Here is a 23,312-nt window from a genome sequence, read left to right as displayed (position 1 = left end):
AAAGGGAAATCAGCACCCTCTTTTCCTAGTCTGTCTCGAGAGACTACTTCTGCAGGTAACCAACCACCATTTCATGGTACCCTCCACCATCCATTTGAAATTTAGGAAGTGGATGATAAAGTTTGTTTTCTGCCCTGTCTGTTTGCTCATGCAAGTCTGTCGAGTCTCCAGTCTCCAATTATCACTTCACCAGTCATGATCTCATCTCTAATGAAATGTGTGTTCATCAGCTTTGTCTGTGAAGAAACAACTTGTTAATTAAGAGCTGCTATGTCCCATCATCACTCAAGAAAAGCGGTCTCAAGTCTATAAAACATGAGGGGTGCTAATTAACATTTATTTTGGTATTATTTCACACCTTATTTTCACTTCCTATGGATGCAGTTATTGACATAATTGCTTTTTTTTGCAGCCCAGACTCTACAGTATATAGGCTCAGTATAGCCTAGGCCTCAGTCGATGTCTTCCTCCCACTTTTATCAACTCATTGACCCATGTTTTGGCTCAGGCTATAATAATGGAGAACAGTTAAAACATTGTGGGAGATTACTATGGTATTTCTGAAAAGTAAACACAACCATGTACCTATAAGCACAAGAGCTTCCTGTTTGAAATGTGTATATACCATGATGCCCCATCTGTTTTCCCTCCCAAAACAGCCATGTGCCCCTCCTATACAAGCTGTGGTCCACTTATATAACATTTTCTAGTTGGTTTTACTGGCTTTACATGCATGCCTCTGAAAAACACAAACACCACTTAAAGAGAACACAAGAAAATAAATAGCCTGTGTGTTTTCTATACTCTGCTCTGAATTGTCTTAACAGTGTCCACATCATGATACACTGTTCTGGTCCATGATTGTCTTCGCTTCATCATTATCCTGGATTATGATGTTGAGCCTCTCACTAAAGATGAATGCACTCAGTAAAGCTTTTTGGATAAATTATTTGGATAACATTGTTGGAGTTGCTCTCTATAACCTGCTGCAGAGAAATACATTTATAACTGGTATTGCATGGATTGAACAATGTGTTGCTATAGGGTGCATTTACTGGCTGCACGAACAGTGTATTCCTATATAGCGTTACTAATACAATAATACTATCAGCCTATCCTTGCAGTAGCAATTTTTGTATTTACCTGTAATTTATTTTGAACTGTACCCATTCTACAAACTGTGAATACAAATTTCAATCAATCAATCATCATAATATGCTATTTTAGTGTCTAATCAGTTGAGTAAATAATGAATTCATGTTCAGGTTAATTGATCTGGCAATACCCTTTTTGTACTATCATGGATACCATGGGAATAGCAGATATTATCAGGTTTATACATTTTAGTATATTGTTGTAGGCCTTTGTTTTATGTGATGGCAAGTGGGAAACTGTCAAACTGTTTCACAACAGAAAGGTTTATAAAGAATTAGGAGAAATGTTTCAAACAGAATAGTTTGTATTGTCCAAGCCTCACATCATGTTGTAGATTCAACAGTGACTCAGAGTCTACAACAGCAGTGGCTAGAAGGATGTCATCTGCTAACATAAAAGCCCAGCTCATAAAAGTTGCCTGCAGTAAAAATGACCTAAATAAACACAGCCTAAAATAAACCCCTCCCAGGCCCAGGGTTCACATAACCTTCCCCAAAATGGAGTACAGGGAAGGTTTTCAAATACTGTTGGCATTGTGGGGAGAGAAACCCTGACCTGAGTGATGTTTCCGTTTTAAATACAGGAGTTGAAACATGCGGTTTGAATGACACAAAAAGTCATAAAACATCCTGAGTGCATACATTTTTAGTAGTACTGGCTGGTCCCAGTGGAAAATTAACCCGCCTTAACCCTGGCAGTAAAGAGTGATACAGGTTGTTGTCCTAAAAAGGCAGAATGAGTTTGCAATGGTTTTCAGTGCTTTATTTATTTATTTTACCACATAAATGATACCCGTAGATATCTCAATCTCAAATCTGCAAACTTTGGAAGACAATCAGGAATGGAATATGAAAAATTGGACAGATCAGTTTGGTTTAATGACTAGAATAGAGATACTGTGTACTGATTTGCATGAAGTTTGGACACAATCTGTAGGAGTAATATAAAAAAGGTGTTTTGCAAAAATCAGCTTCCTGGTGGCGCTATAACAGGCCCCTTGAGCAACTCTTATTTTTTTACTGATTAGACTATCACAATATTCACTCCTATGCAGTAATTGTGTTTTTCAATGAATGCTACATTTGTACAGCCTAACACTAATCAACTTTATTTCCTGTACTTAACTTTGCTTGTTGCGACTTGCAAGCATGTATCTTCATGATTGACATTTCACTATGTTTTTGGTTGGCAGAAAAAAACAGAACAAGAAATAGGATTTGATTGTTTCCCTTCTGGCTTTAACTAATTTTATTATTATTAAATGCATAATAAAACAGAGCATTTTGCTTGTAGTGTGGATGACAGGTTTTTTTTTAATCCGCATTGTCTTTTTACACCATGCTGTGCTAACCATCTGCAAGTACTGCAGTGCCATGGAAGTCCTTAAAAAGTCATTACTGTATTCATAATTATCGTCTCTCTTCCTTCAGGGATAAAGAGGTTATTAGAAAGCGAGTACTGTAGATAAGGACAATACAAATGGTGTAGTATAGTCTCTATTGTGTTACATGTTGTGCCTGTGTCATGTACAGACTCAGTATTTATGTATGTTGTCAATTCATCATGGGTATGTCTGCACTCTGCAGCATCTGCCACTTAAGACATTACAGTTACAGACTATAATTGTACTTTTTTGTAGCTATGTACTGTATATAAATTAGTATGGTTGTTATACAGTAATGGGGATGTAGCTGTATAAAAATATATAAATAAATACAGACTACAGACCAAAAATGTATCAAAAATGCTGCCAGAACGTACCGGCAGTAATACTAGCAAGGAAACATGTTCTCTGTCATTGAGAACAAGGTCAAGGTGACAGAGAATCTAATTGATGCTCAACCTGGCCCCGCTGTGTCCCCTGGGATTTCATACAGGAGCAATGCGCACGCACGTGCACACAATTAGATCTACCTCTTGGGAGCAATTTGCTGCATTCCCAATAACTCTCGTGTAGTTTGACGCCATGAATAAATTCAATCATAATTTATTCCTTTTAGCAAAGTATCTCTTAGGACAATTTTTCAAAGAAAGCTAAATTAAAACTGGAAAGAGAAAGTTTAGATTATACCATCTAATATGCAATATGTCCTAGAGTGTTTTAAAAAAAATAAACCAACATTTAACAGCAGCCAATATCAGAACAATACACATTAGGCATAACAACTCTACCCGAATCAATGTCTTGAATGATGTACAAATGATTCTGAATAGAAATATGTAGACGTTTTTGTTTGCTTTCCTTTAAACCTTAGTCTTCCTTTTATGCACAGGCAGAGAATCTCATCTCTACACTAGACCTGAGAAGCCGACTGACAAGCTAGAGTTGACTGCATGAAGAGGTGGAGTCAGGGGACCACGGTCCTGCATTAGACCCCTCCCACTGACACGCCCATCCACCACAGACATGGTGAGTTTGCTGTCAATGTTGGTGGTCTAATTAAGTTCCATGTTTATCTGTGTGCTTCCCCTTTCAGTAAAAAAAAAAGAATAATTATATATATATATATATATATATATATATATATATATATATATATATATTATTTTTTTTATCTGACACATGCAAGGCTGTCTGGTCATTATTGTTTAGACAAATTGTATTCTGTTCTGTTCCATTGCATTTCTTATGTTATGTTATGTGAATAAATTTCTTTCTTTCTATATTTCTTGTTAAGTAAAGGCCTATTCATACTCCAATTTTCGGTGATAAGGTGACCAAAACAAAACAAGAAAGATGTGTTTGGGTGAGCGGTGAGTTGCTTACCACTGCGGCGTGACGTCATGTTTTAGTTTACAGTGGTCACCTTATGAATAGGCCTTAACACATGCTTTAATCCAGTCAAAACTTAATACTGTATACTTCCATATTGTTTTATACATTTCGTTGATAGAAATCCTTTGAGTGTCTTTTATCGCTACTCTAACCATGGTATCGATGATCTGCTTTGATACCAAGTAGTAACTGTGTTCCAGTGCAATATAGGCTGGTTTGTCAGGCTGTACCTAATGTCTGTATCTGCACCCCCACTATTCTAATCTTGCATTTAGATCTTGTTAATGTTGTGTGTACGTGAGTGTTATGGCTATTGATGTTGCCCACACTCACTACTACAGATCTAGTGAATGCCCCCCAGCAGTGCGGCAGGAGATTAGCTAGGTCATGATGGATGACCCTCGCATCTCCAGCACAAGCTCCCAAGACTCTGGCCTATGAATTATTAAAGCGCCATCATAAATAACTCACCGTAATGAGAGGTGCTTACACGCTGTAGGCAGAGAGAGGGAGAGAGAGGAAGGGTACAGGCAGAGTAACTGTATTTGGTTGCACACGGGTGTCGCACACTGAAAATTGCTGATCTACAAGCTTACAATTGCGTTGTGAGCTTGTCAGCTATTTTCAGCGTGCGACACAGTGGTGTGCATCTTCCGTAAATATAAATCACGCATTAAGAAGGAAAGGAAGTAGAAGACAGAAAAGATTGAGAGAGCGAGAGAGGGAGATAGCTGTTTGACCTTGACTGAAAGCCTCACATGACGCTTGGATTGGCATACACGGTCAGGCTTGAGAAAGCAGGCAAAGAGCCAATATTGCATGTCAGCTTCTTATTTATTTTTTTACCCCCACCCCTTGGAGAGATGGGCTTTGTCCTTAAGTACATGTCATAAATGTTAATGCCGAATAGTGCTGTAGTGCAGCCTGCATGTGGGACACTGCCCCCCTTTTCCACCGGGGTTGAACCAGTTCCGTTCTTTTCTCCCCGCCTAATTTTGAACCAAATTAATTTGTTCAGATCCCTAAAAGTTTGTTCGGAACTGTAAACAAACAATACTTCTTATGTGGATGTGTCACTATTCAGGTTGGAAGATGTGCATGTGATATAAACCATCATTGAAAATAAAGAATTTTGGTGGAAAATAAAGGGGCTTTCCATTGGCACCAGCACTGGTCGATTCAGGTGTTGCTGTCATTATGCAGTGTAGGATAAGTGTTTTCAGTCTGACACATAGCACGCAATACCAGAAGCCAGCGTGTCCCATGTTTCTGCAGAGCGGAGGAAGTTGAGGAAATACAGCAACAAGCTTTGTGCCAAATTAACAATGTGCCATTGAAGATCAAAGAAACTGGCTTTGCGGTTGCAGTTGTGAGTCGACAGCAGGGCAGTTTTCAGTCAGGACTCAAATTGCTCCCCAATCATAGCAGGACCCTTAACCTTAAGTGAACATCATCAGTGAGGAAAGAACGTATCCCTTAAGCATCATTAATTGATGATTAATGATGGTTAATCTTGTTTTTAATCTCGCTAGTAGCCCTACTAGCCCATTGTAACCTTGTTTATAATAAGGTCATGGCCAAGGACAATTTCTTATTGCTTCCAAATTACATTTGTGTCTATAATATGTACACACACACACACCCACCCACCATAAATATATAGCACCCGTTTTCATTTTTTTTGTACCAGTTATAAACAAAATTGCACTTTCAACCCCAGAGGTCGTTCAGGTCGTTTGCCAGCGATGACCGTCATGTCATGGCCAAGCACGCCAGTATCTACCCATCAACGGAGGAGCTGGATGCTGTGCAGACACTGGTGTCCACCGTGGAGAGTGCTCTCAAGAGGGTCTCTGATTGGATGGATAACCTCAACCATCCCTCAGAGAAGACCACCAACAGTGATAAAAATGACAGCGATGACCTTAAAGATGAAGAATCCCCTGGAAACACCAAGTATGTACCACTCATTTCATATTTTCGTTTATCTTGTCAAATTCTTAGCGATTATTCTATCGATCGCTGTTTCGAATAATCGAAGAATTGAGAATCAAGTTGTTTTTTTCAACAAATCTATGAGGGGAAAAATAACAATCTATTAGTATGATTAACCGCTTAAGCCCTGTACTTCGCTGTATAAAAGTGTCGCTCAAAAATATAGGAAATAGCTAATCTACAACCTCTGCAGTGTGACAGGTTATGTACATTGGCTATTTTTGCTTTTATTAAAACATTTTAACGTTTTCCCCCAAAATCAACATTTTTGTTTTTTAAATTGATTATCTATGATTTTTTTTAATCAATTACATTGATTAGTCTGTTGCACCCCTAAATACAACCTCAAATGATGTATGGAACCAATGTGTGTATACTTGCTCATTGTAATGCTCTGCAATTTCTGAAACGGTACCTGTAACAGCATCAAGCTCCTCCCAGACTGTAAATTGTTACATTTTAAATGTAATATAAATCTTTTGCATGATGTTACTGTTTGCGAAAGTTCAGTAGGAGCTTATTCCCAATGCTCATGCATTAGCATTGACACTCTTGGTGAAGCAAGCACTACATTTTGACACTATTTTGACAAATAGATATGACTAGATATTCAGCTGAAATAGAATATCAAGGCAGTGGAATTTCAATTAAGTCAACAATGTTGCGATATATCACGCAACATAAGTGGAGGAGGAATCAAAAAATTACTTAGCAAATTAGCTGTTAACAGTTAATAGCAGGTACATTAGGCTTACCTACCAGGATTTTTTCATTTTCATTTTATCTATCATTTGGCTGGTGGAAAGTGCTAATTTCCCACCCTGAATGTCATTTCCTACAGTGCTGGGAGTGAGTCCGATTGTGGTGCTTCTCCATCTGCACCCACCCACGAGCCTGAGAACTTGTCAGTGCTGTGTGGTGTGATGCGTGTAGGTCTTGTAGCCAAGGGCCTGCTGATCAAAGGTGACATGGACCTTGAATTGGTTCTGATGTGCAGAGAGAAGCCGACCAAGCTGCTGCTGTACACCATCAGTGCCAACCTGCCTCTGCAGATCCAGGTACACTCCACAATGCAAGCAAATGCAACCACTGATCGTGTGTGTGTGTGTGTGTGTGTGTGTGTGTGTGTGTGTGTGTGTGTGTGTGTGTGTGTGTGTGTGTGTGTGTGTGTGTGTGTGTGTGTGTGTGTGTGTGTGTGTGTGTGTGGTAGTACATTTGTGTTGCATACATTTAGACAGTCAACTTTATACAATACATTGTACAAGGCATCACAAACTGACTACTGTAATTCAGTAGCATGATATGTTTTTAGAGTGGACAGTCAAATTTACACAATTGCTCTACATATCATTGCTTTCAATAGGAAATATATACTTTTTAAGGTTTTATCATAAACTAATTGCTGCATATTGTACTTAGTCATGTAAACTGATTCCTAAGCTCACAACAAAAAATTGTGACAAAAAAAATAACTGCATTGAATGATCCATTGGATTTGGAACACATTTCCTGAAAAGTAACGAATGCATACAAGGTGTCTGCCCGGCAACAATATTGTGCAATGAGAATCAACAGTGGAAGAAGCTGTGTGACAGAGGATTAACATGTACGCCATCAGCTCACGACATCAGTGCACAATCAATAGTGGGGAGCACGAGGGCTCAATGTTACAGAGCCCCGACAACAAATGAAACATTTCCCATGACCTTGTATGGTGGATGTGCTTGGTGGACGCTTTCGAGAAATGGAAGCCTTCGATAAAAGATTGATTTATTTTATTTTTTCAAACAAAGAAAAGATACAATATTTTCAGTGGAGGGAAGGAAGCTATCGTTACTGTTAGGAATAAACCTTGTATCTCTGTTTTCATACATTAATGCCTTTTTGTATACAAAAGTAGTAGCCAATCTGCAAGCTCACAACACGTTGCATTGCAACCGTTTGTGAGCTTGTAGATGGCAATATTGGCAGTTTATTGGAAATGTCTGCCTATAGGAACGCCAGCTTGAAAGCTGTAAAGTCTGGCTTTGGGTTTTATAAATATTTATATTCTAAGAACAAGAATACAACCATGAGACCTTTGCATGTGACTGTAAATGCTGCTTCCTCTCTAGCCCCCCCCCCCCCCCCCCCCCCCCAGAGTTAATTACCTGCCATAGCTACAGTGTGCGCTTCATCACCAGAAGCGGAATCCCTTTGAACCTCTCATTTCCTGGACCGAACTAGTGAAATTGTCAGGAAGAAGGGTGATGGATGGGGTCATCTCTCAAAGGGAAGATAGATGAAGATGCACTCAGAACAACACAGCTTTGAATGTGACATAAATCTTCGAAGAGAAAAAGGAAATTGTGTGAAATGAGGGGCGCTTTTATCATCATACATCATCATATATGATACGCCCTCCCCCCATATGTTTTATACATGTTTGACATAATTTAAGTATTTAACCTTTATATATTAATGGAAGTCAAAGGAGCTCTGATTTCCCAAATTTTGAGTCATAGATGTGCTATTTATAGACGACAGGATGGCCACATGAAGTCCGAGATCCATATTAGAGCCACACTGTTTCCATGTAGATCCTGAGATCCACATGACATTATTGTTACTATTATTTTTAATACTATTATTAATTAATTAATTTATTATTATTACCGGTATTATTTGACTGTAGAATTGTACATCTCTATCTTGCAGACACTGACGGAGGACAAATATGATGTTCGGTCACATGTGCCTGAGGCAGCCATCCTGGTCTTCAACACCAAAGATCCCAAACTCACATTGAAGATCACCCTCTCCTCCCTGGCCATGAGGGAGGATCACAGCACCACAGAACAAGGTACTCAATCACTGCTCTCCTTTGCACACCATCCCTCTGCTCTTTCCTCTCTTCAGGACTGCTCGCCTCCCCATCTTACTTGACCTTTACATGACGACAGAGGACAGAGAGAGGAACGAGGATAAGGCTAAATGCATTGTGGTGGAGGAGGGTTGCAGGAAAGTACAAAGGTATTAAAGAGATGTGAAACCAGAGAGAGAAGGATAGTTTAGCAAAAGACTGCGAGATTGATACTGAGAGAGGTTGAAAGCTGAGAGGGGAGGTCGTTTGAATTGACGATCAGGGGGAAAAAAGAGAGGGAAGGATATAGATCTGGGTCAAGTGTGGTAGAAAAAGCCCGCTAGGGATGTGCAGAGTTGGGATGGGTGTAACATGAGAGGCCCTTATCAGGTTTCTTCCTGTATCATCTCCTTTCTTTTTTTCTTTTTTTACAAGGAAGCTAAGCCATCCACTCTGACTGCACCTTTGAGTGTTAAAGGTCCTTTAAGACTAGCCAACTGTTGTTCAGTTTCCTTTTTTTAAAGCAAAGTAAATCCCTTGAAACCAACAAAGTCATTAATTCCTTGGCTGAGGGGAAATCAAATCCTACATTTTGACCCGGAGTTTTAACCCACCATTCTTCCCTTTTATTCTGTCTGTCAAGAATGGAGGATTGGCATTAGTGCTTCCACTGTGATTCTATTTTTAAGAGAATGAAAAAAAAGGAAGGTGAGTCAGACATAAAGAGCCAGCATTATAGAACAGCTCGTCTCATTGTACAGTTTCCATTGGGATAGATTTGAAAAAGCCTTCACTATGGGTAGAAAAATTGATTCAGCCCTGCAATACAGCACCAATTCCCCCCCCAAAGCTGCATAAAGGACATGTCACAGGGGAGGGGGATGGCTATCCTTTATATTTACAACCAGCACAAAAATACCCCCCCCCCCCCCCCAAGTCTGTCTTGTTACATACAATGTGATGCTACAATACGCAAGGCTATCCTGCAACCGCTCTGCTGTGTAAAATAATATAAGAACACAATATTGACTGAGTGCCTACTGATAGTTTTCACTATTATACACTCTTAAAAAGTCAAAGGACTTCAAGGAACCTACAATACAGGAGTTCTTCTGATTGCAACATCAGGAGCACCCCTGAAGGTTTCTTGAAGAAAGCATTAGTAAAACTATTATGAACTCTAATGGTACTACCTTGAACTTCTTTAACTTTCATAACATTCTTTAAGGAACCATTAAGAGGTACTTTTTCTAGTGAGGCTCCTTTTGGACCCTAGAAGAACCCCAATGAACCCCTAGGGTTTTTTTTATATTCATTTTTTTATAGTGTACCAACTGTAGCTATAGCCTCTGCTGATTGACTGTTGGTTTTGTTGCCATAGCTCCCCAGGTCAGCGTGCTGTGTGGATTGTCACATCTGTGAGGCCCTCCTGGCCCGCTGCCGACGAGGCTGCCCTGCACCCAGCGCAGGAAACCCCCCGGGTACAAGGGGCTTCCCCAACAAACCAAACAAATCAAACCACTCTCTCTCTGCCTCAAACATGCTCCTCTACCCCTTCCTCTTGTTGACTGGACTTATCCTTTCTGGGAGAACCTACGCTAGGGCTGCACAGTTAATCTGAAGATAATCAAACTTCCTGATTTTTATGCTTCACAACTTATTGTTTTATGTCCCACAATTATGCAATTTTGGAAGTTGGCAGTTGTTACATTTGGTCAGCTGTTGCATCTTGCCCTTGTCCCCACACATGAGTTAATATCATCAGAACACTGTACAACCCATCTTCACATCTATCAGCCTCAATAAAATCACACAAATCATTACATTACATTCATTTGGCCAAAGATATGGCACTGATCAGCACAATGAGCAACAAACGCATTAATAAAATTATAAATGCATATCGTCCAACAAAAATAATAATGACCAATTATTGTGATTACGGTAATTATAATCGGAATTACAACATTAATCAAAATTGTTGGGATTTTAGCCATAATCGTGCAGCCCTATCGTACGCCATGAAATTCTGGTCCATGTCCATTACCGAGCTAGAAATAAGGGCAAAATGACCACATTACCCAGAAGCCCTCCACATTCTATACCTGTATGTCATAATTATAGAGGCTTAATGACAATATTGGCTCAGAATGACATTCCATAATTTCATGTTGTAAAAGCAGTGGTATTAATTTTTTTGTTTATGGTCTGGTCACTAATCAAACATCCCCTAAGCAGATGATGTCAGGGAGCATTTAATGGGGACTGTCCTTTCATCTGTATGTGGTCCTGACATTTGAGTGATGGTTCCTTCATGGCCTGCCTCTGGATGAGAACAATGGTACTAATGTATGTCCAAGTTATAACTTATTTGAATGGACTGGTGCCGATTACAAAGTTCAAAACAAAATGTAACGGACACAGTATAGGCCATCTGGGGGATCCAAAATGCTTCACAGCAGGGGTGTCAAAATTATATTAGGATAGTAGGCCGGATTAGTATAAATTCAATTTTGTGCATTCCGGATTACTACCGTCTGACTCCCAATCCTGAAAGGCACGAATGCTGTCATAGTAATCTGTCACATTACATAAAACATGATGGATAACATTCTTAGGCTACTGATTTCGGTTTAGGACTAAATAGGAATGTGCTGTTGTATACTATATATTTTATTTGTGCATGTCATACATTATCAGGTGTATAAAGGAGCTTTCCGCCTGCATCCAACATAATTTCAGTTAGGCAGATTTGTTTTTAAACATGATGGCTTCTATCATGTTTGATACGATGGCTTCTATTTTCACCATTTTTCAGGAATAGAATGCCTGTCTATTAGCTTGGATTCCCCATCGATGATGTCACTGGTGGACGGGTTTCTGAACTGCCCACAGCCCTCCTATGAGACACAGACGGAGTAGAAAACAATGGTGGTATTTTATCATGATCATTAGTGAGGACCAATTATATGAAGATAGGTTGAAAAGTGGTGAAGAGGTCCTTTAATCACAATTTCACATGATATATTTTTTAATGGTTTGTGGTGTTATATGTAGCAGTTATTCATTGCATCTGACTTTGAAACTCTATAAAACGATATTAATTATGATTAATTATTAGATTTCCTCAGTCAAGCTTTAAAAGCACTGAAGGAATGGTGTGTGTAACCGTGCACAGCTGTGACCATAGATCACCATTATGTGGCAGTACATAATAAAGATAATGGGCAAAAGTCTGCAGAACTGGTACTGTATAGTGAATACAGGCTCAATTCAAGCACTGTCTGTAACAACTTTGTCGTTCAGGAACGCTGTAGTTCAGTTTCCCAGCGTAGCCTAATTGAAAGAAATGTTTGTGGATAGCCCCTCTGCTCAAGCAGCGGACTTCAGTGTGGCACTGTGGCAGGCTTAGGTGGCAAAATGTGTTGGAAAAAAGGACATTGACTTGCTGACGGGTGAGTCCATTGGCTCTAATAAAATAAATGTTTTGATTACTACATTGGCCCTGTACATTTTCAGGCTTTTGCTACATAACGCCTAAGCACCCTCTCTACAAACTCCTCGGTGACATTCAAAGATGCATCAGCACACAAATAAATGTTCCCAATTGAGCTTCATGAGTCATGTCGGTGCATATGGAGAAGGAAATAAAGGACTTCACTGGCTTCAGTGCCGCGTTGGCGTGCACTCCGTGCAGAGGTGAGATGACGCAAGTTGTGCCCTCAACGCAGTTGGTGCTTACCTGCTGTCTCCATATTCACACAGCTGGCAGCTTCGCAGTGCGGCAGAGTAGAGGGGGATAGAGAAAGCAGCTGCCACACACGGAAAGATAATAAATTGACATGGATACTTTAATTGTAAAATATATATCCCCCACCAACCCCCGTAATAACATTACAAGATACAAGATATTTTGTATAGTTTGACCTCCAGTTGGAATCAGTCCCCTCACCCAACCTTGACCTTGTTAGTGGCATGTGCTACAGTACACTACTCTTTTTTTTTTTTAGGAGAAAACGTGTAACTTTTTAATAATCAATCATCCATCGACTGTGTATTTTGGATAAGAGAATAGCTTTTGATTGGCATATTGTCTCTGCCCAATATAATTTAATTTAAATTAAATGTCTCATGATTCTCATCATGTCACTGCTAAAGTCAAACTAGGAGATCTGCCAAGAATTTGTGCTATATTGAAAAAAGGTTGCAATTAATCCAAACTACTACTACTTTTTAAGACAAAAGTGTTAGCATAACCTATTATAACTAGAACTGCACTCTGTCGAGTGCCTACTTGCACGTTGCACACTAGTAAAATGGCCTACTAGTGCGCAAGCAGAGCGCGCAATTAGTGTCGACCGCTACGAATTTTCAAATCTCTGCCTCTCTGTGAAAGTCGCTGGGCCGGGCGTGGGCGGTGAGTTGGCATTCTGGGCAACTTCTACAAAACTCTTCAATAGTGCGTTTTGTGCCTGGCCAGTAAAACCTCTCCATGACTATCATAGGTTTTCTGTAAGCCTCTCTGTAAAACATTGGATATATTAGGGATGTGCCGATGAGACATTTTGGCCGATATCGATATCCGATATAATTAATTGCTGTTATGGCCGATAACCGATATTACCGATGTCGATATGATATCTATAATATAATAATTTTGTCCATTCTGAAAAATACATACAGGGTGTCTGCACTGCAGGCTTAGGAAAGTCAGATTTAACTTTAATACCTTTTTATATTTAATATTGTGAGATTGTAGATCTGTTCAAGCTGTTACTTTGGGCTTGTTTATCTGTAAAGACAGACCGATATTGATTGAACTGATGCCGATTATTCTAAAAACAAACAATTCTAAAATCGTCCGATACCGATGTTTGCCGATTAATCTCCCATCACTAATGTATGTAAGTTGTAAGTTGAAAAGTACTACACTGTGGTCGACTGGGTTTTTATGCGTATGCCGTGGTATATATACTGATTCTGAGTGTGACGTAATGAAGATGTGTATCAATGCCGGGATATAACTGGCTTTCGATGGTGATGTAATAAAGATAGGTTTCAGATTACATGTATAGACATTACCTTTAATCCACCCGACACTGAAACATCTCTTTACTCGTCACCATCGAAAGCCAGTTATACCCCGGCATTGATATATATCTTCATTACGTAACTCAAAATCAGTATACCAAGGGCATACGCATAAAAAAGCCGGCACGAACACCTTACTTGCGCGCTCTGCTTGCGCAAGTAATAAATTGCCTAGATCTTCCTATGCCAGAGCGCAAAATATCCTATAAAAGTTTACATACGAGATAGATAGGCAGATGTTATTTGCCAGATACAAAACGCCTTATAGTACCATATTTGTTTTGTTGATCCGGCAATTCAACTCTTAACCGTGGTAATGTTTCTGCTACGCTACTGTATAATAAATACTCTACCTATTTGCTGTGTAGGACCATGATTCTTATCCAGGTACTACATTTCCAAGATCTCCCTGGGGGCAGAACATGAAGGTCCCCTGTTTTTGGTCTTAGAGGAGGAGCGACATGAGCCTGTCTCTCTCATCAGCTTGTTATTGTTTGTCTACCACCTCTTCCATCCTGTTCAGCTTTCACCAACAGTCTCTACAGCAGCGGACTGCTAAACCACACAGACAACTCCTCAGCTCACAAAGTGCCTCTGTCACATGAGATCAAATCAGTCAGAATTTGAATGCTGTACTGTATATAAAACCAAGGAGGATTGATGTGTGTCATCTATAATTAGATTGGAATATCACAGAGCCATAATGCTGTTAAAAAAAGAAAAGGAAAAAACAAAAGAACCTGTCCCTTTATGACTACCTCCATATATCAACTCTTTCAGCAAGACCTGAGAGTGCTGAGATATCACTGCTTTAGATCACAGAGTTGCTTTTGGACTTGTGGAAGCCTCTGGTGTTGAGCTCAGGTTGTGTGGTCTGCAGTCCGTTACCTCTCCCTTGTTTGTCTGCTTGACTGTCCCACAGCGGTCATCCCCCACCCCTTCCCCTAGCTGCTCCTGAGAACAAAATAGCCTTCACTTTCTTTCCAGGGTGGCGTTCTCACTCTCAGATGTTTATGTTGTCGTCATTTGCTGTCACTCTTTTCTGCTGTCGTTCTCCCATGGCTCAGCCTCCAGTCATGGCAGGGGCGCTCTGCACAGGAAACCGGTGTGGAGAGACTGTTTTCAGTCAAAACATAAACATCTGATCGACCTCCGCAAGACCGAAAATACCAGCATGGCGTCACAGCAAATGGCAAAATGGAGAAATCCCAGCTGAAATGCATTTGAACTTCTCGCCTTGTTAATGAAGTGCAATTAATTTGTATAATTTCACTGTTAGTTATTGAGAGACTAATCATAATCTGTCAGGATGTCTTAATATCTGAATCCGGCCTGTAGTCCTGGTCCAGTGCCATGCTCTCATTTTCGTCCTGCGGCCTTATCGATAACACACTAATCTGGCGTGTTCCATCGCCCTCAGCCACTGATCTGCATCTAGAGTGACAGTCCAGCCGGGCAGCAAGACGCATGCGCTCATGTCTATTCCAGTCTTTCTCAGTGTTATGAAAGATCCTGCCTTGTGCATGAGACAAAAACCACCCTTCTCTTAAAAATAAAAAAATAAAAATCACAAACTCAAATTCCCCCTCCCAAGCTCATTCAGTCAGATCAGTGGGTTTGCCTAATTTGTAGCTGTCAATCTTGCTGCCTGTGTGTCTGTGTGTGGAAGACTACTGTGGTCACGCTTTGTCTTTCATGTCTCACCCTGTTCCTCTTTCTAGAGGAGGGCATGCAGAAAGAGGAGACCATGAAGGAGGGAGAGGAGGAGCAGGCTGAGGAAGCAGATGTTCTGAACAGGCAGAGTTGCCAGGCTGCCCTTGCATCACTCCGACATGCCAAATGGTTTCAGGTATGCACAACTGGGCCAGTATTGCTCTTACATTTTCCAGATAGATGATGATGAGATGTTGGATCTAACATTTGTCGGACCATTGGGACATCGGAATAATGGTCTGTCGGACTAATGGTTGCATGTTGAGGTGTACTTGAGCAAGACACCCCTTAAATGCTGCCGGTTTGTGCCTTGCGCGATTTCCTCTGTCCAAGTGTGAATGTGTGTGTGAAGGGGTGAATGTAATGCACATTGTATGGCACTTTGTAGCAAGGTGCTATATAAAAGCAAAAGCACCATTTACGAAATAATGCATCGTTGGCTTGTAATTCAGTTATTTTTGGCAAGTGACACCCTCACACAATAGAGTATAAATTAAACGTAAGTGCCCAGTAGCTGTAAAGTGCAGGGCAGTAGCTGTAGTAAGTGCAGGGCAGAGTCAAGAGTGTAGGGCTGGGCTCGATTTTCATCTTACTCATGAACTGTTTCAGAATTGGGGTTACGAGCAGGGCAGGAAGTTCAAGGCGGCCCCTCTCTTTGGCCGTGTGCCCCTCGAAAAATGATATGCCCATACGGCCACAGTGGCCGCGGTGCCCATGTTCCCCGACCGGTGCCCACAGCAGTTCATTTTACAGTTTTTCCTTTGCGCAATTTCCAGTCATTACGGTAACCTTCCCCAAACGTCTCTTGTATTGTCTGTATTGTAGTTGTGTTGCCATTTGCCAAGTGGTTTGATTGATGATTCTTTTGTGTTACTTTGCCTCCTCCTCCGCGCCATGCACGCATACACGCACTGACACTGACAGAGTAAACAGTGGGCATTTAGCCCGCACGCTGCCTACTAGAGCGCACACAGCTCTCACTCACTGACACTCTGCCCGGTGCTTCAAGATTATTATCACACAGAGCCTGTGTGTTAAGACCAACGTGACTCGTCTTCATGGATATAAACTCACAAAACAACCCCACGCAACAGCATAGACTGCAGGACTCCTCCACCATTTACCATGCTATCGTCTGCTACATTAGTTGACAGAGTAAATTGTTTAAACAGCCAACGCTGGCCACGGCTAATATCGCTAGCCAAACGCTAGCCAAGCACCAGAGCATGCTCACTGTACACCACCCGTCGCTCGCTTAATAATCATTCATTTCTGTATCAATGCGGACATAACGTGGTAAATGTTCATAAGCACACAATTATACAAATGCTTTTTACACTTTGTGTTGAGTTGAGTCCTCAGTCCTGCAGCCCCACAATGGAGAGATCTCATTGTCGCATTGTAGAGAGGTCACTAAACTCTACAATGCCAGATGCCAGTCTAGCCTTAAAATCTACATTTATATGTTATTCAATATATTACTTTAGATTTTTTCAAAATATAGGCTTTTCTAAACCAAGCCCTAATTCAAAAGTTATGTAAGTAAATGTTATTTATAAAGCACCTTTCGAAACAAAGTTAGAAGGTGCTGAACAATTTACACAGTATAAACAATAGAAGCAAATTAAAAACAAGGAACATATCACAGTTGTGACAATATAGCAGAACAGAAACATAGGGCTATAAAAATGAATGTAGGCTGTCTGTCATTGTATTTTCTGTGAATTAACTCACAGTTTACCCAGTGATCCTCAGCCATTTTAATTTCAAGGACCCCCAAATGAAATGTATATGAATTAGCCTAGGGTGACAGGGTCCTAGGCCATTTCATTATTATAACAGTAGCTACTTATATTTTGTTATTTAAAGCTGTGATTATTTATTTAAGAACCACTGTTCTGAACCAATGTTCGTCTTGAAATGTATTTTTTTAAATCATCCTTAACCTTTAAGCTAAAATAATGATGACCGGGGACTTCAAATCATTGTTTTAATTAATAATAATAATAATAATAATAATAATACATTTTATTTATAAGGCGCCTTTCAGGGCACTCAAGGTCGCCGTACAGGTTAAAAACAGTATAAAAAACACAGTTAAAGGCAGAACAAAACACAGCTTGCAGCAGAAGATACAGGTCACACAGAGTCATAAGCCTGCCTAAACTGGTGGGTTTTGAGGTGAGTTTGGAATATGGTGATAGAGTCCATGTTTCTGATGTCAGGGGGGAGGGAGTTCCAGAGGTGAGGGGCAGAGCGGCTGAAAGCTCTTGACCCCATGGTGGACAGACGGGCTGGGAGGACTTTCAGTTTGACGTAGGAGGCAGACCGAAGAGACTGGGTGGGAATGTCGACGTGGACAAGGTCAGACAGATAAGGGGGTGTGAGGTTATGGATGTAATTGATGGCCTTCATGCCCTGGCACTTGGCCTTGTGCCCTCAAAAAGTTGACCACACTAAAGGCCAAGTGGCCTTGCCCCTAAAAGGATGAAATTCCAGGCATGGTTACGAGAGCAACGCTGAAAGGGGTGGCATTGCTGGTTAGGTCAGGTGTCCAATATGTGCATGTGTGTTTGTTTGTGTGTGTGATAGGTTGCGCACAGGTGGTGAAAAACAACCATGCTGTTTTTGTGCTCAGACGCACGCACCCACCCACCCAATAGCTCAGGGAGTGGTTGCGTAAGGGAGTGGTTGCACCACTCAAAAATGTATAATCTCTAAGCTATAGTTCCGTATCTATTTCACCAGTCCATTGAAATTACACTAACGCTGCCTTTTGATGCTCTCTTTCTGTCTTCGTTTGCCTGCCTCAGGCCAGAGTGAGAGACCTGAAGTCCTGTGTCATTGTCATGCGTATTCTCAGAGATATGTCCAACAGAGTGCCTGCATGGCACCCTCTCAAAGGATGGGTAGGTGGCAGTTAACCACTTTCAACCTGGTAGCGCTAGTTTTGGTTTTCATTACATGGTCAACATTGTCAAACATTCTCCAAAAACCATGTTACTCAACACAAATGACCATGAAAGTGTCTATAAAAACAGAAACGTAGAATTAACACTAAAGCCTTTCTCTCCTGCCTTGCACAGCCCTTGGAGCTCATCTGTGAGAAGGCCATAGCTACATGCAACCGGCCCCTGGGTCCCGGGGAGGCTCTTCGCAGGGTCATGGAGTGTATTGCCTCAGGAATCCTCCTGCCTGGTCAGTTCTTAACACGTTAATACCTGAGGCCAATTCTACAAATGTTTCTCAAAAAAAGAATGTTGCTATATCAGTGGTGCTCAAACCTTTTCAAGCCAAGGACCCCCTAAATGATATGTATTTGGCCGCCGATCCCCATCTCAAAATATTGTGTTCCACTTCCAGGGACCCTCAGAAGCAAAGATTTGAGTAATAATACAATGGTATATATAATTGTAATATAATAAATAAAAGCCTACAAGCTAAACAGCTACTACATAGTCATGACCAAATAGAGTAGAAAGTAGAAACAAAGGTAATGGTTACATTACGGTCCACACAGTAGATCCCCTCCCCTTTAACCACTTGAGCTCTTGAAAATATAAGATCTACAAGCTCACAACGAGTCGCAATGCGACACGCTATGAGTTTGTAGATCGACTAATTGCGGTGAAGAGATTTGAATCAATAGCCCCCTCACCAGGTCCCCCTACCACCACACCTGAAAGACCTGGACGGAATGACATTCCATTTGAATTCAATGGAAAGTGTTGCTATTCCATTCACCCAAATGCTGTTTATATATCCCCTCCCCTCCTGGAGAAACACTGACATAGATTGATTGTTTTAGGTGGCCCAGGACTTCATGACCCCTGTGAGAGGGAACCCACAGACACCCTTGCGGCAATGACCGCCCAGCAAGCTGAGGCCATCTCCCACAGCGCACAGGTCAGTCTGCTTTACAGCACACAAAGAAACATTTTTAAAAAGTATTCACCTGACCTGTGACTTGAGAATCATATCCAGAAAGGGTGTTTTATAAATTATAATGCACCAAATTTACATGCAGAAAGTGGTACAAGAGGAAAGAAATGCCACACTGAGAGTCTGAAGTTATAGTTAAGACTTGATGGCGAGACGAACTTGATACCTTAAAGACTAGCAATAAGACCTTTATTGATCCCGTGAGGGAAATTGAGTTGCCAATGGCATCCCAAGTTACAGTGTGATAGTTCTGATTCTGAATCATGTCCCTTGCAGCATTGTGAAACTGCTTATTCCTGCACTAAAATGTAACACAGACGCACTCTGAATTGATGGTTACCATTAAAAGGAAGGGGAAAAAAGCGAACCAAACCGTTACTGTGAGTGGGTTTCGAACAGCCCAGTAGGGGTATCGCTCGCTACAGTACCACCCACCCACTGCACCAAAGTCAGCATTTTTTCCAGGAAACGGGTTGATAGTAACCTTCCCTCCTGTTACACTTCCTCCCCATTGATTGAAGGAGGGTTATTTAAAGCCTGCTCTCGGACGCCCCACAGGTCCCCGAGCTCACATCAGCACTATATTTAGCTGAGTGGCTGCCGCAGTCAGAACCCCTCCCCCTTCTCCTCCAGACCCTGACCTCCAGTAAGCGGCCTCCTCCATCGCTGGAGGAGACCAGTGATCTGAGGGCCTAATTAGCCGGCTAATGAGCGTGGGAACACTCTCCCTCGTTGCTCTCTTACCGCTGATGTTGGTGGAGCTGCTTGCCGCTATACTTACCACATGAAACAACAAAGTGTGGCCCCGGGCAGGAGATGTGGGTTCAGTGGAAGAGGGAGACGTTTTCAAAATTCTCTTGCATTCTCTCATCTCTCCCCCTCCCCCACCCCCCCCCCACCCCCCCCTCTCTCTCTCTCTCTCTCTCTCCTTTCCCCCTCACATCTCTGGCTCACTTAGTGGAAAAATGCCAGAAATGGTACTCTGGGAATGGTTCTTTCTTCTGCTTTTTTGTGCAAAGAGAATGTTTATATTTCTGTTCCATAATGCATGGAATGACTTCCTTCCAGTAGGCTCTTATTAGTGTACACGAGCATGCCGCTGTTCAGATGTGCGATAATTAAAACGCATTGATTGGGATTTTAAATACCATTTTCTAGTACTGTATCTGTGCTGCACCATTTCCTCGAGAGCAGGGGACTGTGTTCTTTTAGCTCTGCTGTTACAGTGACATGCCCTTATTGTGTGTGTGTGTGTGTGTGTGTGTGTGTGTGTGTGTGTGTGTGTTGTTGTTGTTTTTCAGCATGCGCTACGCCTCCTAGCCTTTGGACAGCTTTACAAGGTCTTGAATATGGATCCACTCCCTGCAAGCAAGTCCTCACCCATGCTGTTGGAAGGTGTGTGTGCGTATGTGTACGTCTTGAGTGCATATCTGTGTTAGTGTATGTGTGGATATCTCATGCCTGTCCCAGAGATGGCCATTGATCCATGTTGTATCCTGTTCTCTGCAGGGGGCTGCCAGAAGAGGCATCGTGAGGATGGAGGGCCAGATGACAGAGACTTCATCAAGAGGATAAAGGGTGACTTTGACTTTGACAGAGAGCACGCTTTGACATATTACAGAACAAACGGCTTATCTCAATCCCCTGTACCTCCGCTTTGAAATCGAGGAAATGACTAGTCACTGGTGTCAAAGTTCCCACGCCTTAACGCCCAGAAGTTGAACGTCCCCGAGAACTGGTCGAGTTAAGGATTTGTTGCACCGATAACGATTAAAATACAGAGTTTAGGGCTTTCGTTTTAATTTAGTCTCTGTTGCATATTATTATTAGGACTTTAATCTATGATTAATTAATGGATTGATTATTATTTTTGCCCACCAGATTGAATTATAGGCTGTAAGTAAGTATCAATATGTTCATGGAGGATACGGTAATTGATTTAAAAAATGGTGTCTTTATTATATCAGTTTAAAATTTTAACCTATTCTAACCAAAAAACTTCAGCAAAACCAGTCAATGATAATCGAGCGTATAATGGTTGTGAAATAGTTTGTTGGACATATCTATTTGCTAAAGTGCCTACTACAATACGACATGACTATATATAACATCACTAACGTAACTTGAGGGACCAATACAGATTTAAGGTCCATCAAGCTACCAGTAGCTTGAGTGTGGTTTAAGTATGGGTATAGAATTGAGCAAGTGAAGACAGTGTGAGTGTGTGGGTGTTTTTGATTCCTTTATCTACATACACTCCACCAACACACCTGTCAGGTGTAAGAGACCTTTGATTAAAATGAATCACTGTCTAAAGTGAAATATAGATTTCATCCAGGTTTATATTAAATGTAGGTTAGATTTCATCCATGTTGTGCAACATGATTAACAGATACACTGATTTAAAATTATATAGGACTTAATCATTGTTGGTGCAACACACTCTTTATTCACAAATGTGTCACCTAGTAATTTAGATAATATCACAAATGGAAAAAGACTTCACAAATTGAAAAGTTGCCCATTTGACATTCTTTCTATTTAATGTGTCATTGAAATGGGGAGAACGCGTAAGAAGTAGAGCCTAATTTGAATTGTGTGACTTCAATTAATGATAGAGTTTAGTTCTTAGTGGACTAGTCTGTTTTTAAGGGGTGCTAGCCCCTCCTATGCCCAGCTTTCCGGGTTTGTGGAAACACAAACATTGGCTTGTGATTGGCTGATCACCCCATAGCGACGATTTGATTGGCTGAGCAAAGTACATATTGAAGATACAAGTGAGGGCGCCAAAAGTGATTGGCCGAAATTACATTTGTGATAATTTGTGTTTGTGATGTATACATCTATATATGCCTTTTGACTAGGCAGTTGTCATATGTGAAAGACAATTTTGGCTGCTGTCCTCTGGTTTTGTAGAGCCCGGATTCCATTTCAAATTGATAGCACATTCCTTGTGAGGGCTGCATGCCAGAATAGCAGTAACCACACAGCACCAAACTGTGATGGCCTCCCACCCTGCTCACTCACGGCCAGGGAGGCAGTCTGTGTCACAGTAATTAAATAGCCCCTCACCAGGCTGCCTGTCCCAGGGGACTTTCATCTGCCTGAAGTTCAAAGCAGGTGACGCAGAGTGAGAGGAGGGAGGTGGAGATAGAGTGGGATTAATACTCCTGGCTCACAGGCATCTCGCACGCAATTATCTCCCTGGCCTGCCTCCCACTGGAGACCACACACACAATGTAGTGTGCATGCATGTACACACACACACACACACACACACACACACACACACACACACACAAACACAAACTCTCTCTTATTAACACTTCCTGGTCTCTCTTCCAGTATTCCACTTGGAAGGCACTTGAAGCTACTGCAGTGTACAGTATACCGTATGGCAGCACGGTTCAATGATTGCTTATTAAAATAAAATAATCAAACATTTTCTCATTGACAACTGTGAAATGAAATAGTTTTCAAGGGCCTGTTTGTTTATTATGACACTTGCTCAACTCATTGATGTCCAACTAAACTTTCAGTAATAGCAAATAAACTAGAAAATTCGCAATTTAAAAAAATTGCAGAGTGTGGTTGCCGCAGTGTCTTACATATGCCCCACTAATATTGCCAGCCAATTACAATTTCAAGTCACACCTTAGATCATGTGTAAGTAATTCGGAGGGGATTTAACCCCCAAAATTCATGTTTTTGCGACAAACGGTTACATTTCTCGCATTTGCGGCGCCCCCTATGGATGAAAATGGAATGCTTTTAGAACTTTGTTGATTGAACCACCCG

At 41.2% G+C, this 23,312-nt stretch overlaps 1 protein-coding gene across 1 annotated transcript in view; it reads left to right on the top strand.

Moving 5' to 3' along the window:
• Window positions 1-23,312, top strand: part of LOC308317270 (spermatid perinuclear RNA-binding protein-like) — a 46,053-nt gene that overhangs the window by 10,803 nt on the left and 11,938 nt on the right. Inside the window, exons 2-11 of the mRNA XM_080766141.1 lie at window positions 3,429-3,565; window positions 5,652-5,887; window positions 6,768-6,984; window positions 8,624-8,768; window positions 15,581-15,708; window positions 18,386-18,481; window positions 18,659-18,770; window positions 19,381-19,478; window positions 20,816-20,909; window positions 21,024-21,092. Coding sequence (XP_080622267.1) covers window positions 3,563-3,565; window positions 5,652-5,887; window positions 6,768-6,984; window positions 8,624-8,768; window positions 15,581-15,708; window positions 18,386-18,481; window positions 18,659-18,770; window positions 19,381-19,478; window positions 20,816-20,909; window positions 21,024-21,092 — 1,198 coding nt within the window. The 5' untranslated portion in view covers window positions 3,429-3,562. The remainder of the gene's footprint in view (window positions 1-3,428; window positions 3,566-5,651; window positions 5,888-6,767; window positions 6,985-8,623; window positions 8,769-15,580; window positions 15,709-18,385; window positions 18,482-18,658; window positions 18,771-19,380; window positions 19,479-20,815; window positions 20,910-21,023; window positions 21,093-23,312) is intronic.

This window comes from Protomyctophum bolini, assembly GCF_963924005.1.
Source record: "Protomyctophum bolini genome assembly, chromosome: 6".
Classification (NCBI taxonomy): domain Eukaryota; kingdom Metazoa; phylum Chordata; class Actinopteri; order Myctophiformes; family Myctophidae; genus Protomyctophum; species Protomyctophum bolini.
Note: the sequence above shows the minus strand (reverse complement) of the source record. Positions and strands in the feature narration are given on the sequence as shown.